Below are 19002 nucleotides of genomic sequence, written 5' to 3'. Positions count from 1 at the left end.
CTTGTGTTTTATGACCGTCTTGTTTAAATCTCGAAGGTCCAAGATGGGGCGGACCCCTCCCTTCGGCTTGGGGACAACAAAATAACGGGAGTAAAAACCCCTTCCTCGCAAATGCGGAGGAACCTCCTCTATTGCTCCTTTATTGAGGAGCACAGACGCCTCCTGACACAGTATGTGTTCGTGAGAGGTGTCCCTTGCTATGGAAGGAGAAGGGGGTTTTGAGGGCGGCGGACCTAGGTACGGGATAAAATAGCCCCCATTCACAATGTTCAGAACCCAGACATCTGATGTTATTATGGCCCATGCCTGGGCAAAAAGGTATAGCCTGGCCCCAAACGGGGGGCCAGGGCGGGAGATTGGTACCGGACCTCTCGAACAGGGCGTCAAAACTGGGGCTTGCCCTGATGGGAAGGACCGTGAGGACCTCCCCGCTGGGCATCGGTTCTGGGGCGACGACATAGACCCCTAGCGCCCTGAAGGTGCGCGGCCGCCCCGGAACCTCCACCGGAGGCCCGGGAGCGGTGCCTCCAATAATCCCCACGGGGGGCCTGGGGCTGCGTCCTCCCCTGCTGCCTATAGGGCAGCTGTCGCCGCTGCAGAGCCGGCGTGTGAATGCCCAAGGATTTCAAGGTAGACCTCGTGTCCTTTAGGGTATGGAGCCTAGAGTCAGTGTGCTCCGAGAACAGAGCTTTGCCCTCAAAGGGCAAGTCCTGTATCATATGCTGCACATCCGGGGGAATTCCCGAGACATGGAGCCATGCCCCCCGACGCAAAACGACCCCAGTCGCCATCGTGCGGGCTGCTGAGTCCATACTGTCCAGAGCCACCTGGAGAGCGGTCCGCGCGTTGACTTTACCCTCCAAGGCAACAGCCACAAACTCCTGACGGTCCTCCACAGGGAGTCTGTCGTGGAACTTTTCGGCGGCCTGCCAAGTGTTAAAAGCATACCTGCTTAGCATCGCCTGTTGATTCACAATGCGGAGTTGCAGCGCTCCTGCAGCGTAAATCTTATGGCCCAACAGGTCCAGCCGCTTAGGTTCCCTCGCCTTTGGGGAAGGACCAGGCTGAGGGAGTCTTTCCTTTTGGGCCGCGTCTTGTACGACCAAGGACCCAGGGATGGGTTGTGAATACAGGTATTCATGTCCCGAGTTTGGAACATAATAATGCCTCTCGACCCCTTTTAAGGTAGGGGTCAAGGTTGCCGGTGTTTGCCACAGGGCATTGGTAATCTTTGACACCGTTTTGTTAAGTGGTAAGGCCAATCGTGTAGATGCATCTTCCGTGAGGATGTCCACTATTGGATCCGTGTCCTCGATGACAGGTTCCACCGTAATGGCTAAGTTGGAAGCCATGCGGCGGAGGAGGTCCTGATGCGTGCGGGCATCCATTGACGGCAGACTCGGTGCAGGGTCTGCTAGTGCCTCATCCGGAGACGACGAGGACGACGAGGACTCCTGAATTGGCACAGGAACAGTTGTTGCCAACTGCGGTGCTGTCTGGGCGGCTTGCGCTCCCGATGGGTCCACCTCCGGTGCCGAGGATTGCGGTGCCGCTGGATTGGGTTGCGGCGCCCGAAGAGGGGAGGGCGGGGCCCAGGACAGGCACGCCGACGGTTGGGATCGGTGCCCTGAGGTCCCCGACCCCAGAGAAGGAGGCAGCTGACCTTGCCACTGATGGTAGGCCCAGGGGGTCCAGAAAGGCCACTGCGGGTGCGGAGGCCACGTCTGTTGAGTGTGGTCCCTCCTATGTCTGGACCTGGACCTGTAGGCCGAGGACGCTCCCGAAGAGCCCGAACGGACTGAGACAGCATCCGAGTCCGAAGAGTAACCGGACTCCGGCCATGGTGGAGCCGAGGAGGAGTGCGGGGCAAACCTTGCCATGGACTCTGGCTTACCCGCATGAGTACGTCGGGGCTGTACTGTCTGTAGGACTGGGGGACTCATGCCTGGTGCCGGGAGGCTCGCTGACGGTTGCGGCACCGGGGGACCCAGACCCGGTGCCGAAGTCTACGGCACCCAGACTTGGTACAGACTGCGACATTGCCAGCTGCGGCACCATGGTGCCCAGGCCCGGTGCCTGATAAGTCATCAGCATCTGCAGCGCCGGGGTGCTCAGGCCCGGTGCCGGTTGAGTTGGCAGCAGCTGTGGCACCAGGGTGCTCAGGCCTGGTGCCAGTTGCATCGCCAGCAGCTGCGGCACCGGGGTGCTTAGGCCCGGTGCCGGTTGAGTCGCCAGCAGCTGCGGCACCGGGGTGCCCAGGCCTGGTGCCTGATAAGTCATCAGCATCTGCGGCGCCGGGGTGCTCAGGCCCGGAGCCGGTTGAGTTGGCAGCAGCTGTGGCACCCGGGTGCTCAGGCCTGGTGCCAGTTGCGTCGCCAGCAGCTGCGGCACCAGGGTGCTCAGGCTCGATGCCGGGTAAGATGGCGCCAATGGCTGCGGCACCGGGGTGCTCAGGCCTGGTGCCGGTTGAGTTGTGGCCGTCAGTTGCGTCACCGGGGTACCCAGGCCCGGTGCCTGTCGAGACCACTGCGTCGATGCTGGTGCAGATGAAGGCACGGAGATGGACGCCGGCTCCTGGGTGACCTCCATGGGGGAAAGAGATGTCTGAGTGGACGCCACATGGCTACTCAGATACGGCACCGCCAGGCAGGGAGATGGCAAGGAGCTCAACTGCAGCGAAGTTCGCGCATGGCTAGAAGCTCCCTGAGAATGACTGTTCGGCGTCGAGAAGGGTGCCGAAGTAGCGATCGGTACTGACCCCACATGGGGTGGTCCCGACGCATAAGCCACTTTAGCGTGCCGACCTGGGCCATGCTGGGGTGAAGCCATAGCCAGCCGAGCCTCCGACAATGGTGACCTCGACCCTTCCAAGTTAACCGAAGATGGCGTGGAGGTCGTGAGGCTAATAAGGTCCTGCGCTGCCTCGAACGTATCTGGCGTGGATGGATGGTGCAGAGGCAGGCGACCAGGACTATCGAAGCCTCCTCGGCGCCGACGGTGCGGTGGCGATACACGCACCGGTGAGCCCACGGCGCGGTGCCCAGCCGAAGCTGCCTTCTTCGAAGGGGACCTTCCCCGTGATTTCTTCACTCTCTTAGTCAGAGGAGAGTGAGACCAGTGCCGAGACCTCGACGCCGACGCATGGTGTCGGTGAGGAGCCTCCCGCGTGGAAGCCAGTGCACTGCACACTGGGGGCTGTTCCGGCAGCACCAGTTGAAGTGCTGTCTCCATGAGGAGAAGCTTCAGGCGAGAAACCCTTTCTTTTCTGGTACGGGACTTGCAGATCTTACAGGCAATAGCCAGATGTGCCTCACCCAAACACTTAAGACAACTGTTGTGTGGGTCGCCCTGGGCATAAACTTCCCACAGTCAGCGCACGTTTTGAAGCCTTGCGACCCTGGCATTCCTTACCCCCAAGGGGGAAAGAACAAAACAAAGAACCTAACTATCTAACTACAAGAACTATTTACAAACCAACGTGAGAATGGGAACTATTAACTAACTACGAGACTAAGAAAGATAGAGATGCTCCAACGACCGTCGCTGCGGTAAGAAGGAACTGAGGTGGGGCAGCGCCGGCAGGGGTACTTATGCCCCGCCATGGCGGCGCCACTCCAGGGGGCGCCCTACCGGCGCTACGGGTACCGCTAGGGAAAACGCTCCGGAAGATGCGGTGCACGCGGTATGCACACCTACTTCGAATGGACATGAGCAACCACTCGAAGAAGAAGAATACTTTCAATATATAATAAGAAAGGACAGACAGATGAGCCTGCAAGTAGCTAGGCAACAAGAAAAGACATCAAATAAAATAAGGGCTGGATACTATTTGTGCATTCTGCCATCAGCTCCCAAGTTTACTCTTAGCAAAAGCCAATTAGTTAAAATATAACAACCTTAGCTTCTTCTCTATAATAAAATTGCAGTGAAGAGACCACTTAGTCACACAAGATCCTTCATGAGTAAAGAAAATACAAATTTACTCTTATTATGACTATAAAGAGATTAATTTAACACAATTAGCTGTGCACTCAGTAATACATCCATCTGTGCCAGATAGTCAGTGCTCTTACTGCTAACAACAAAACATCTTGTCTTTCTTAATGAAGCATCATGCATGCCTGCAAGATATTTATTGGTTTACCATTATAGTTACTTTGTCAGACAAGTCTTCAATACACACACAGCTACACACAGAGACCAAAATACGAAGCAAAATTTTTATTTAAAAAAAAACATTAAAAACAGCCATGTCTAATCAGATATAAAGCACTTTAAATTAATCTTCTGAAAGTATTTACACTATTTGTATATGTAAATATCTGAAACTGTACATGTTTAAACAAATCTTCATTTAGCAAACAAGCTGAATAAATTGATTGCTCCTGTAATCTTTTAAATCAGCTGTCCCAGAGCTGTCTGAGTATTTTAGAAGTGAAAAGATTCAAAACACGAGTGACTAACAGTATTTTACCCTTCAGACCATTTCTGTACAGTCATAACTCTGTATAGCAAATCATGCACACTTTTGTAAAACACTATAAAAAGACCAAATGTACATATATAACAATGCATTTGACATTATTTTACAGCCTATGTTCTTGAATAGGTAAAGGGAAAGTTCTCTTCCTTATTAGTTCCTTAGTTAATTTCAAATAGTTGCACAGGGTCCTATAAGTACCATTTCCCTATCCCAGAGTGTTTGCTACAATGCTCCACATGGTGGCTTTAAAACTTGATTTTTTAGAAGCCAGTCAACTGATCTGTAATAGCAAAACTGTTAAATCCAAGATTCCAAAGATATGTAAAAATTTCTACAATATGCGAGCTAGAGAATAAGTAAAAATCTGCCATTTAAGTACTGTATTATCTTCCACTTATCCGTACAATAAGGTCAGTAAAGACATTCTGAAGCCATTTTCAGTGTTTCATCCAGTTTATGGACAACCTTCTGAAAAGGACCATACCAATGTTGTGCATCAATCACTCACTGGACACTGACCATAATCAGATGTTAGACATATGCATAGGTTATTGATCAGTAGATTCTTCTCTAACTTACAAAGGTGCTTTTGTATTCACTCATCACCCACTTCGCCTTTACACATTTTTACTCCACAGCATCAGTAACTGTACAAGATCCATAGTCACAGCTTTGCCACCAGGCACTGCTCTTTGAGCCCCTTTCCCTAGCCTACAGCATCCACGTGCTCACTTCTGACAATGCAGCTGCACTGCTCAACCTTAAATCGGAACCCCTTCACCTGAAACCACAAGTACCTGAAAATCTCAATGCTAAGCCTTACCTTTGCAACAAAGCCGTTAGTACATGGGTAGTTCCCTCTCACAAACATTCACAATTATATTGCACAGCTTTTCACTGCAAACCCCACAGATTCATTTCATATCACAGTAAGAGCTCTTTAAAGATTCTTCACTCCAGAACATTGAAGTACAAAGATCAATGCTCATATCTACTAATCATTACAGGACACACCACAAGAAATGGCATCAAATGTTGCAGAGCTTTCTGAAAATTAAGGGAACAAGACACAGTTTTCACAAACTAACGTACTTTGAATTATGTTCTCCAAATGTATTGGGACTAACGGGATTCTTAGGAGGCTTGAGAAAAATTAGTGTGCCTGTCAAAACGAACTTGCAGCAATGCTTGATGCTCATGTCACCAGCCCAGTCAAACCCACTGCATACTGACATTTTTCAACTTTGATTTCCTGACATTTATTTTCAGTGCGTCCCATGAAATCGTTTGCTCTTTTACTGCACACACATCTTCATGTCAGGGAAAAAAGGAAGGTCTTAAATATATTTAAGCCTTAGCATTCCAATCTGAGACATGTTTACATCTGATAGCGAGGCAGAAACGGAGCTTGGATACAAATCTGCAGTGAGTTTGCCCCCTTAAAGTTTTAGAAAAGAAATAAAATGTTCTACTTGAAACAATTTGTAGAACCCAATTCTTCGGTGAGTCAGTGTTAAGCAGCCTGGGGAGTATTAAAGCTGGTCACAGGGATCTGTCAAGGCAAGTCCCTTATTTACTTCTGGCAAATGACTTCATGTCCCCTTCACTGTCTGGCATATCACTGAAATTTACTTCAAACAGCCTGCCTGTTGGGTTATTTAGACACTGACAAAAGCAGGTTCACCTGAAAGGCAAATGAAAGCATGTTAACTACTGTGTCGTTACCATCAGCAGGTGCAGGCAGACTTCTGCCATTTGAGCATCTAAACACACATTTTACAACTCTCCAAGGATTTAGAAGAACCAAGAGAACAATTATAAAAATATTGGTCAAAAAATGCAATCACCAGCTCTGGCTAACTTACAAATTCCTACTATGCAATTGATGACTTGACAGACTAGCTCTTTCAACTGTTACAATCTATTGCATCAAAACTGCTTCTAATAGGTCTATGTGTAATTTTAAAAGAAAGTTATGTGCAATAGCCAGTTGATAATTAAGTACATTTAAAATACCCAAGAGGGACATTCTGAATCATTAACATTGCTAATAATCCAGAAATCTTACATAAATCAGAAGCAGAGGAATGCAAGAGATCCAAGAGACAGATGTATCATTGTCCATCACCAAAAGAACAGAAACCTAACTACTATGGGAAAAAATCCACCTTATGCCATTAAATTATTTCTGCTCCATTTTCAGAGGAAGTTAATATTCTTCTCCCACTTCATGTTCCCTGTCAAAAATACCCTGCAGGGAAACTCCTCCTGTCCACATATTTGGTTAACAGTTAAATACTATGTGAACAAGAATTACCAGTTGATCTCCTATACCCAAGATACAAGTGATGTCCAATAAACTGTTTTTTTTTTTTTTTTTTTTAATGTATGGGATCTCAAAGGGCATGTCTATATAGCAGGGCAAAAGAAGAATTAAGCTACGCAACTTCAGCTACGTCAACTGCATAGCTGAAATCAAAATAGCTTAATTCTGCTTTTGGTGCTGTCTACACAGCAGGAAGTCAAAGGAAGAACACTCTTCCTTTGATTTTCTTACTCCTTGTGAAATGAAGGTTACAGGAGTCAGAGTAAAAAGTCCTCCAGCTCGACATTATCTGAAATAATAGCTTGCTGTGTAGATGTGCATTTTGTTACTTTGAAATAACATCAGTTACTCTGAAATAACGCTGCTGTGTAGACGTACTCTAAGAGAGTAGCTTATGGGGGGCCTCCTGATGCAGAGAGTTCCTTGCACTGGTTATTGGAGGATAAAGGCCCTCCTTAAACCTGAAACTCTGTTTAAGTTCCCATGATCAGCCACCTTTTTCCAGTTGTCTAGTTCAAACAGATCCTTGCAATTCCTTCATAATTTTTACACACCTAGCACATGTGATCACTTCACCAAACAGGAAAGGTGCCCAAAATGTGGGCAGTTCACCAGAGCAGTCCTTGCCCTGACTTTGTACAATCCCAAAGCAGCACATCTTAATCATTAATCTCTGTTTTAAAGCTTCCTAGAAGATATTTGTAAAAACTAAACAATTGCATTTTCCCAGGGTTTAGAGCTCAAATTAATTCTGGACTTTCAAAGAATCAGAAAAGAGAAATATGAATAAAAATTAGGCAAAATGGAAAAGCAGGTTAATTTAAAAACGTGAGCTAGTCATGTAAAAATGAGCAATCTGTAAAATGAGGAGCTTCATTCTATACCTGTTCCATTGAAGGACAAGCTATGATCTGAAGATCTTCATTGCTAAATTCTTCCTTTAACAAAGCATGGAGTTTCTGGAACATTTGCTGAATGTTATTCTTTAAAAAAGAAAAGAAAAACATTTAGTGTTGGCATATCACAAGATCTGTCTCAGACTGAATGTCCTGTGTATGGAACAGCCTCTGAAGTGCATAGAGCTGAGCATGGAAGAATTTGTGCTCTTAAAAGTGGTTCTCCTCTTAAAAAGTAACTAAAAATGGCATGGAGAGGTTTCTTTGTCTATTGTGTGACTACTCCAGATCCTATATGCTACATTAACAAGTAAAACATGGGGGGGTTCTTAACACCTAGCCCTGTACAGTTAACTTGGCATATAAGAACCATGCTGGATTTTCCTGTGTATGCACATTCACCAGTAATAGGCCCTTTGTTAAACATGCCAAACTTCATTGCCTTTGATCGATCTGCACAGGTTTAACTGACTGAACTTATTAATCGTTGCTGAGACACAAGAAAAAAAAACATAAACCAGTTCCTCTCTCTCAATATAGTGTTTGTTGTGCACTCTGGATAGGAGTAAAAGCAATTTACATTTTCTTTACTCTGAACATTTACGGAATAAGGTGTCATTTTTACACAGCTCCTTTTCAGAGCAGATTCACACTATGATTTATGAAACATGCTTACTTATAATATGCATGGTCTTTCACATGCTTACTATCTGGATTTCTAATGTACATTAACTCACAAGAATCTATTGAATGGACAAGAGCAGCAGAAATTCAGAAAATCTTGTCAAAGTCAACAAGAAAAATAAATAATCTGATAAACAAGTAGTCCTGTAGCATCTTAGAACAGTGGTCACCAACCAGTAGATTGGGATCTACCAGTAGATCTTGGAGCCTCTGACAGGTGATCCTAGCTTGTTTGGCCGGAAGCTATCAAGCGCTGGCACTTCAGTCGTCCTTCACCCACTGTCATGCTGCTCCTGCCCTCTGCCTTGGAGCTGCCCTCCTGGGCACCTCCTGCTTGCTGTGCAGGGTGTGGGAGAGAGAAGGGGGGGGGGGGGCTGATGTCAGGGTGACCCTCCTCCCCTCACTTCTGTACCCTATCTCCACAGAGAAAAGAGGATGGAGGGAGCTTGTAAATGTAAATCTCTGACAGAGACACACAGTGTGAGAGTGACCTTCTCACAAACACACACTATCCTTCACTCTCCTCTCCCTACCCAACATATACGTGGGGGGTTGTTACTTTTACTGCTTGCAAAGTGGGTTACTTTTGGTTTTGACTGGTCTGTGCATTTCATAATTTTCATTTCTCTCTTACGCTTAAATGTAATTATTTGAGTAGTGAGTTCTAAAATGCCGAACCTGTCATGGCAGGAGTAATTATCCCTGTGGTAACTGCTGCTCCTGGAAGTGGCTGGCATCCCCCTGCAGCCCCTGAGAGAGGCAGAGCAGGGGGTCTCCACATGCTGCCCTTGCCGGCAGACACCACTCCTGCAGCTCCCATTGATCAGTAATGGGGAACCGTGGCCAGCAGAAGCTGTGGGCTCAGTGCTTGTAGATGAGGAGCAGGCATATGAAGCCATTGCTGTACATGTCAGCTGCTTTTAGTAGTGGTACAGGGCAGCAGTAAGCCTCCTTACCCCCACTGCTCCACCTGGAAGCCATCTCAGTTAAATGGGGCCCAGCCAAAGCCTGCTTCCTGAGCTCCTGTTCCTGCCCTGAACCTCCTGCACCCAAACTCCTGCCCCAGATATGAGTTCCCCTGCACACAAACTCCTTCCCAGACCTTGCACCCTGAAACCCCTCCTGGACCCCAAATCCCCCACCCTGGGTTAAACCTGGAGCCCCTCCCACACGCCAAACCCCTTAGTCCCAGATCAGAGCCTGCACCCCAACCCTCTACCCCAGCCTGGTGAAAGTGAGTAAGGACGGGAGAGGAAAAGGGATGGAGTGAGCAGGGTGAGGCCTTGGAGAAGGGTGGAGCAGGGGCAGGGCCTCAAAGAAGGGGCAAGAAGGAAGCAGGGCAAGGATATTTGGGCTGAGGTAGCTCTTACATTGCACTTAAATTGAAAAAGTGACCTTGTGCTGAAAAGGTTGAAAACCACTGCCTTAAGGTATGTCTAATACTTGTACCCTCTTTTGAGAGAGGGATGCAAATGAAGACATTTGAAATTGCAAATGAAGCTGCAATTTAAATATCCAACGCTTCATTTGCATATTTGCAATATGGCGCTATTTCAAAATAGCACTATTTTGAAATAACAGACGCTGTTAAGACGCGGTTATTTCGAGAGAAACCCTTCTCTCGAAATAACCCTTACTCCTCATACAATGAGGTTTACCAGTTATTTCAAGAAAGGGTTTCTCTTGAAATAACTGCGTCTTAACAGTGTCTGTTATTTTGAAATAGCGCCATAATGCAAATATGCAAATGAAGCATGGGATATTTAAATCCGGGCTTCATTTGCAATTTTGAATGTCTTCATTTGCATCCCTCTCTCGAAAGAGGGTGCAAGTGTAGACATGCCCTTAGGGGCTAACAAAAAATACAGAGAGAAGTTACAGACTAATATAGCTACCCCCTAAGACTTTTAATCTGATAAAGAAACTTAAACAGTTATATTAATTCATTCTTACAAAAATAAGAATAAAAATTACTAAGCTTACAAAGTACATTTTCAGAATCTAATCAAATATATTAAGGCTGGCCAATACATGGAAAGTATGTTGATGTATACCCTAACAATACTCACCCTAACTGGCTTAAACAAAATGAATTCAGTATCCTTATTGGCCAAGTATAATGACATGCTTCGTAATGTTGATGGAAGTTTTGTTTTTATTGTCTTGTAAATGGAAGACACTAAATCGTTGACTTTTGCTGGAAATAAAATTTAAAATGATTAGACACAAACATTTGCTTCTGCTGACTGAAAGTCTACAAAAACAGTATGCCTCAGGACAGCTATGCATCCTACCACTCCAGGAATGCTCTGCTGGATTGAAACATTGTTTTTATATTGTTGATACATATTTTTAATGCCATTTTCAGATGCTAGAAGAAAATATGGGGAAATATTCAAGAACATTGGGGGTGGGGGTGGGAGATAAGGAATTACTTTTTTTTTTTAAACACTCTTGCACAGCTTTTGTATTTTCTTTTCCCTTCTCCTGCCTCCCCGAAATCTGACAGCATGGCAAAAAGCTCTTTGGCACTGTCCTACATACCAGCTGCTTCTTGAATTTTCAGTAAAGATAAACAGGTTCTCATTTGCACTTATGTACAAAATCACAAAACAAATGTATGAAGAAGCTAGAAACTATAACCAAAAGTTCAAATTAGCAGCGTCTGACCTGCAATGAGGCAGCACTGAAATATGGACAAACATGACAGAAGTCATTGTAAGAACTTAATGCAACTAAAGGTTCAGACCAATGACACAGAAAGATTCTGATTTCTAGATCTACTTGTTGTAAATATCACAAAATACTAACTGGTTAACCCCAGCAAAGGTTCCCAGGAAGCATTATCATTTGAGCTCTCAATACGAAAGATTGTAGTTGGCTTCCTATTTTACATATATCATATATATAGTAGCCCAATCTCTGTAACGCTGAAATGCTGGCTGTTCCCTCTGGGCGGCGCTGCTGCCTCCCACCGTGGCACTCGGCTGACTTCTGCACTGCTCAGCTGGGCCACCGCACGGGAGCAAGCGGCCGTTACAGCAGATGGGGGTGCTGCATGGGGAGCGCGGGGCCCAAATGGCCACTTGCACTGCTTGCTCCCACACGGCGGCCTGGCTGAGCGGTGCAGAAGTCAGCCGAGTGCCACGACCGGAGGCAATGTACACGCCCATGGCGAGGGACCTGGATGAGCGTGTATCCCCAACAGAGACAGAGGAGAGCGAAGAGAGAGTGAGAGGAAGGAGGGGGAGAAGAGAAAGAGAGAGAGGCAGAAGGTGGAGGAGAGCTGAGAGAGAGTGGGGGGGAGGCAGTAGGAGGAGGAGGAGAGAGAGAGAGAGAGAGAGAAAGAGACCCGGAGCGAGAGACAGGAGGCTCAGGAGAGAAGACCGACGTGGAGGAGAGACCTGAAAATCCCATCTTATAATGGGCTAATTGGCTAGTTCTCAAGAGTTGTGAATGTAATATGTTTACCAAAGTATAAATGATAGGCCTCAAAAACAGACTCAGGCCATGTCTTCACTTGGTGCGCTGGAGATTGATCTGCTGGTGTTTGATTTAGCAAGTCTAGTTAAGATCCACTAAACAGAACACTAAGGGTAGCTCTGGTTAGTGCTAGTACTTCTCTCAGTCACAAGGAGAAAGGGAAGTATTTTACGTAGCTGGAGTGGTGTACCTTAACCCAACTTTCAAGGTCTGGTGTAGACCTGGCCTCAGTAATCCCTTTGGTATAGAAGCAGGAGCATGACCTTTTAAGCAACTTTTCATTAAATGGCCAGCAACTGAAAAATGCATTTCAACAGTCAAATCTTCAACACTATTTAATACACCCATGCACTGCGCAAATTAAATTCGAGCGCTGAAGTTTTTCAGACAGCAAAAGGCAACTTAGAGGATACAGATGAAGCTCTAGTACTAGATATTGAAATTTGCACAATTGTTGAAAATACTATGGCTAAACTGAAGCCACAGAGGAGTTGTGTTTGGCACTTTGAAAATCAGTGTAGCCCCTAAATACAGTTTAAATAATGTAACTTTTTAGGTTCTTAATTTCAAAAGTCATAACCTAGTAGTACAGAAAAATTACTTTCTGAAATGGTCCAGGATGCATTTTGTATTGCTTTAATATTCTCAAAAGTGATAAATAGAAAGGTTGTTTTGGTAAGTGGAAGAGTTTTTAAAACAAGTTCTAGAGAAAAGTGAGAACTAACACACAGTCCTTTTATTAGCCAATTTATTATACAACCAGTCCCTGTGTTGCGAATGGTCAACTTACGACCATTCGCATTTACGACCGAAGCTGTCGTAAATGACGGACCCCAAGTTACGAACGCGATCCGCACTTATAAACAGCGCCGTCGCATGTAACTCTATGGGGTCTGACTTACAAACAAACCGAGTTACGACTAATTGCTTGGTCCGTAACCGGTTCATAAGTCGGGGAGAGGCTGTAATACAAGAGCCTCCACAAGACTATTCTGAATAAAATAAAAAATGTAAAGCAAAGGAATACCTGGTTGTGCCCAAGGCTGCTGTGAAAGATTGTATTTGGGGCCTCCTTGGCTGGCCATTGTTTTTAATGCAGCAACCTAAAACAATTAGATTGAAACAATGAGAAATTTTTGTTTCCACTGATATCAAAGTGAAATCATGACAGACCAACCAGTAACATTTAATTAAATCTCCTAAAATTTCTAGTCTGAGGTCTTTTTTTCCCACCCCTTTCCTGTAGATTTTGATTGAGGATATAAATAGAAGGAAAGTGAAGCCATGACCAATGCAATTCCAACAATAGTGTAAGATTTATGTGTTACACTCTGTACCTGGAAGGAGCGCCCTGTAACCTCCACATTTCTGATTTGTATACAATAGGGATGTAAAAGAATAGTCAATTAGTTGACTACTTCCTCTTCTCCCTTCCTCTCCCCCACTGGCTGCCTCTATCAGCCTGTGCACTTGGCTCTTACTATATTTAAACTGCAGAGCCACAATAGAGGTAGCTCCTGGACCTGGCTCACGCCAGGACTGAGCTAGGCTTGCTCAATCCCAGCTCATGCCAGGTCCAGAAGCCCCTGTCTGCGGGGGTCCCAGCGGGGAGATGTTGCCCAGTCTAATAGATGCTGCCTAGTCTAACATAGTTGAAAGTTTAGACTGAGTGCTTATATTTTATGCTGACTTTTTGTGTAGTGTTTAAAATGTATCTTTTGTAATCAGTACATGTGATTTACTGCTTATTTATACCAGTATATTTGCCCAAAGTGTTTGATAAATCTGCTCACATTTACAAAAGTTGTTGTATATCCACTTTCCTTTGAGAAAGTGGTGAACCAATTCATAATCTTGCACCACTAGACTTGAGCCATACAAGGTGGTACAAGGCTAGGAGTTGGGCATATTTGACAGCTGCCCCCTTAACTCTCCAGCCTGGGCTGGCTCTCACAATGCTTTGATAGCAACAAGCCACAAACTCTTCCAGGTGCTGTTATCACTTAGCACAACTGCATGTGGAGCCTCTCCACACCCAGCTAGATATCATGAATGCTCACAGAACCATGCACACGAGCTCTAAACTTAAAATCAGGCACTTTTGTAAATTCCACTAGGTTCCTATTTCCATCTTTAGGCATCTAAATATTTCATCCAGTCCAGGGACCAAGGTACAATAGGCACATTTTTAAAGGTAAATTCATTATTGTAATTTTCTGAACTCCCAAAAGCAAGGAAACAGGATATCTATGGGGCCCTTCCAACACTGCAACCACCAGCCCTGAGGTGTCATAATCCTTAAGACAAACTTATTTATTCACAGTTGTACTGAAAAGCTTACACATTTGAGAATTCATAACAATGTTTCGCATTTCTAGTGCTTTTCCTCTTCAGTGCATTCTACAACATCACTTCCAATGTATGATCTTTCCACACTGAACTTGCATATAAAAAGACTGCTTCCAGAGAACTCAGCATTAATATAGGTTCAGAGAGGTATACTGAATGGAGTGGAAACTTTGCTGCACCCTCCTTCAAACAGACTAATTTACAACCTACCCTACAAAAAAGTTACTATAAAAAAGCCTGATAACTCCATAGATCTCCTGCCTCCATCTCAGTAGTATACATCAGGAGAAAAAGAAGCCATTTTATATACACTACTCCTCTCTGCCAATGATAACACTATTTTCCCATGAAAAATACTGTCTTAAAAGCACTGTGTTACAATCTCTCATGCTGTATTCTAAGCAAGATCATTACGGTTTATTCCCAGGTATATTCTTCACCGCCGTGTCGTCGTCCCCCCCCTCCCCCCCCACACCCTGGCTAAATTTCATGTCCTGGCTCAAAAGCACTGAAGGAATGCATCTTCTCAATGAAACAGTGAGAGAATTATTTTCAACATGGGCAAAACATGTGTTTCCCTAATCTTGTTCTCAGCAATGGCTGAACAATTTCTGAGGAGGTTAGAGAGTCTTAGAATGGGAAGTGTCAAGTAGCCTAAGTACAGGCAGCTCTACCAGCTACAACTACAGGTTGGACTTCTCTTGTCTGGCACCCTCGGGACAGCCACCCAGGCTGCTGCAGCCCCGTAGCATCCCAAGCTGACATGGCTCGGCCAGGCTTCCCCTCTTGGTCTGCTGTGGTTCTGGCCCCACTGCTAGGCAGCAGACAGTCCCTATCGTGCTCCATCCAGGCTGCTGCAGTCTTGTTGCTAACAGACTCATGGGGCTTCAATGTGTTCCCAGCTGCTGGATTTCCTCCCCTCGGACTCTCTCATCCAGGAACATTCATGGTCATGAGACTATGGATGTTGCCGAATGAGAGAATCCCAGATTTGGGAGGTGCAACCTGTAATATAAAAGTAACATTAAACAAATGTAAGTATAAATTAATCCTGCTCTTTCAGGGAAAAAGAACATTTCAATCAATACAGTGAGTACAGAGCCTATTTGTACCTTTGACATGAACTCCTCCAGCTGTTCTATAAATTGTTTGGTTTGCTGCTGAATAAACTGCTCACAAGCGGATTTCAGATGGCGGTCTACATCTTTCTTAGAGTCAATATAATGTTCTCTGATCTCTGGAGTACCCTTGAACATAAGACAATTTTCTTCTTTTTATTTGCCCAGAAATCACCACACATTTAAATGAAATGAGATTTTTTTTTCCTGCACAGAGTTAACAGAAACATTCCCATTACCTCCAATAAGAACTGTATCAGTGCGTTGTGGCTGTTTAGCCTAAAAAATCTTGGAACAGTCTTTGGATTCAGGATTTTAAATGCTGCATCTGTGAAGCAGAAAGTCAACCACACCATAAATGTGCAGGAGTAAGCCAGAGGAATTTAAACCGAAATTCTTCATTTCTTCATTACAATGGCTTGGCATGATTACTACTATTTGTTATAAAAGTTACACCCGAGGCCTCCATCAGACCAGCGACCCTGGTGCTACATTCTATACAATAACAAAACAAGAGAGAATCCGCATCCCAGGGAGCTTACAGTGATCTCACTGCCCATTAAGCTGTGGTGCTCTTTGTTTGGCTTGTCAGAGAAAGTGTGTTGCCCCTTTAAGGATTAGATTAATTAGATTAGAGACATGAATGCTGAGTAGAGGCTGCTCCAGGGCAGGTCAGCATGGGGACACTGACCCATTTCCCTCCCCTCCCCAGGTGACTGAAAGAGAAAGAAACTATTTACCCCCATGTGTGTGCAATACAAACCCTCTTTTTCACTTGGATCTGACTGAGCAGCATGCACCCTCCCATCCATAGCAGCAGTTGATTATGGATGGGCATAACACTAACCATTCATTTCCTGGGGGATGGAAAGGAATGTTTCCCTCACCACCATATTGGCCAAAGAGGGGGGATTCTTTTTACCTTCCCCAATAAACTGGAGACAGAATAGAGTGAAAATATGAAAGCCTATGATGTTACAACTCATTAGGTAATCTTGAGGTAGATGACCACTATAGCTCTTTCATATGGAAGGGATACACTGAACAGATAAAATGGACGGGAAAATCATCTGTAAAGAATACCTCCTTTAAAAGTACAAATTGGGTGTTTGGAGCACCAGTGATATGGCAGGGAGTCAGTCCCCACTCTTTTATAATCCCCTTTAATACTCATGCAAGGGAGACAGAGCAGTAAGGTCCCAGCAGCTGGTTGGCTGGGGACGAAGACAGGAAAGGGGAAGCCCCCTGGGTATACGTAAGTGATTATGGAGTACCTTTGCTGTATACTTTTATCTGCTGGTTATTTTCAGACATTTAGGAATAAAATTGTGGGCTAATGAAACCACATCCACAGTTGCCTGTCCTCTTTCTGGTATAGCCAGACAACTAATATTTGTTAGTGCCAGCCATGTGCATGGTGCTGTACAAGAAAAAACTCTTCTTATGAAGCTATTCTTCAAATAGACAAATACAGTACACCAAACTGCACGGAGTGATGCAGAGAATGGTTATAGTTTAGTGACCATCCTTCAATTCTCAAGTTATGAGTGAGCAGAGTCCTACAGATGTGAGTGGGATTATTCACAGAACTAGGGAGTTAGTCACCTGAGTAAAGATTTACAGAATAAGACCCATACAGCATCACAAACCAGTGACTGATGTGTTAAATGCATAGTGTTTATTTTTAATAAGGGAAAGGTACAAGATTTCAGTACTGACCAGGTTTTATTTGAGGATTGTGGAAGTAGTGAGGAAAAAAAAGTAGTAATACTAATACCTGCAGTAAATATACCAATATATAAGTGCCAAAGAAAATTAACCCATTGTCCAGAGATGAGTGAGAGATTAAAAGTATACCCTCAGCCTAAAATCTAGTTAATTTTTTAAAAATTAATTAGAAATGGTTTCAGGTTCTGCCTGTGTCCGAGTCCATTTGCCAATTTTATATTTTAATTTTTTCTCCCTTGTTGCTGCATAAGAGGTCCACACAGACAGGGGAAACTGACTATCACAAGACTAGCTATCTTGGAAGTGCTAATGCCTAAAGTAAAAATATTTCCCCCCACTCCTCATCTCTTAGTTAAAATAACCTTAAGTTCCTCTTTTTCAGTGAGCAGCACACTTTTTAAGTTGATGATGTCTCGAACTTTATATCTACATTTCACTTAAGTCTATATGCAGAAAGCTTGGTCCAACTGAACCTTCTTTTACCCTCTTCACAATGTCTTTGTAGCTATAGGTTCATCACTTCAACTGTTATTTACACATACCACATCACGTTAAAATAATTTAGGACATTATACAATAAAAAGTAAATAAGCACTTATACAACTTTTAAAATGTAGTATAAACATAATTTTTCCAGTTACTTACCATCTTTGTAAGGTACTGGCTGGTACAAAGATTTATTCATTAAAAAAAGATACAGAACAAACTTTTATGTCAGCCAGGACAAGACACCATAAGGACATATTTACCCTTTAACCTCCAGCCAACTAGAAACTACTTAATAGGAGGGAGGTCTCATTGATGTTCAAATGCAATAGATGTAATTGTTAGTAATAAGATTCAGTAACTTCAAAAGTAAAGATAACATTATATTAGATGACAGAAAAGAAAAGGTTATTTCTTCAACTCACTCTTCCGTAATGGAAAGAGATGTTTCTGATTCTTTTTTCTCAGGAATATGAGCAGCACTGAATCTCTCTCCTACACTACCCTTTTCCATTAAGATTTTTAATTTTGTGCTTCATTATGCACTCGGGAAAATATGGCCTATGCTCATTATTTTTCCTTCTTACTAGATGTCTGTGCGCTTCATGAAACAACTATGATAAACACAAAAGTATTGACTATCTTTACAGCATATGGAACACTTCCCTAGTTAAACTTCTACAAAAAACCTAGGGAAATTTTAATTTTGTCGTAGGCAAGTAAGTTGCAGATAGATTTTAACAATCTGGTAAGTAGCAGAAACAAGAAACAGCTCTGTAGAATACAGCTAAGGATGACAGATAATTCAGCACAATACAAACATAAAGCTTAACACCTAGCAATACTTATTTTTTTAAAACCCAGCATGTATGAATTGGCAGCGGCAAAAGCACAGATACAACACACGGATATACACTTAATATAAATCAAAAGTATAGTAGACTTTGTTAGAAGCATTCTGAACTGCTGCTATTAGTAGGTAAAACCTGTATTAGAAAGGATTAGAACACAGCATGACAATGTAGCAAGCATGCAGATCATTGCAGGTGAACATAAATAAACCCACCACCTTTGCTAGCACATCAGGGGAGGGCAAGCCCACCCAGCTCTGTCTGCCAGCACTGTGCAGTACCTCTAGTTTTCTTAAGGTCCAGGGAAATTTCCTTAATGGTGAATTCAGTATGAAAAGGAGCAATTTGTTCACGAAGAATCAAAAGGTGTTTTATGAAGAAAAGCTGTCCATCAACCTGGGTCTAATTCAGGAGAAAAAGAACGTCAAAAACGTGAAGAAAAATATTAATACAATAGCATAATTATAAGTTCTAACTATTTCAGTTACTTGCTGTAAATAATGCTAACGCCTCAGTTTTGCTTACAAGCCACTCTAGGTTCATTACATAAGTAAGTATGTCCTGTGTCTGACATGCTTCATTTCTATATTTTTTCTGA

General features: G+C 44.1%; 1 protein-coding gene across 2 annotated transcripts in view; it reads right to left on the bottom strand.

Moving 5' to 3' along the window:
* Positions 1-4206: 4206 nt before the first annotated feature.
* The window catches only part of COG3 (component of oligomeric golgi complex 3), a 56283-nt gene continuing 41487 nt past the window's right edge, over positions 4207-19002 (bottom strand). For both annotated transcript variants that reach the window (XM_075918998.1, XM_075918999.1), the window contains 7 exons: positions 18686-18806; positions 15579-15667; positions 15334-15468; positions 12900-12975; positions 10459-10586; positions 7694-7792; positions 4207-6167 (listed from right to left, as the gene is read on the bottom strand). In XM_075918998.1, coding sequence (XP_075775113.1) covers positions 6138-6167; positions 7694-7792; positions 10459-10586; positions 12900-12975; positions 15334-15468; positions 15579-15667; positions 18686-18806 — 678 coding nt within the window. In that variant the 3' untranslated portion in view covers positions 4207-6137. The remainder of the gene's footprint in view (positions 6168-7693; positions 7793-10458; positions 10587-12899; positions 12976-15333; positions 15469-15578; positions 15668-18685; positions 18807-19002) is intronic.

This window comes from Pelodiscus sinensis, chromosome 1 (assembly GCF_049634645.1).
Source record: "Pelodiscus sinensis isolate JC-2024 chromosome 1, ASM4963464v1, whole genome shotgun sequence".
In the NCBI taxonomy this organism is placed as follows: Eukaryota; Metazoa; Chordata; order Testudines; family Trionychidae; genus Pelodiscus; species Pelodiscus sinensis.
Note: the sequence above shows the minus strand (reverse complement) of the source record. Positions and strands in the feature narration are given on the sequence as shown.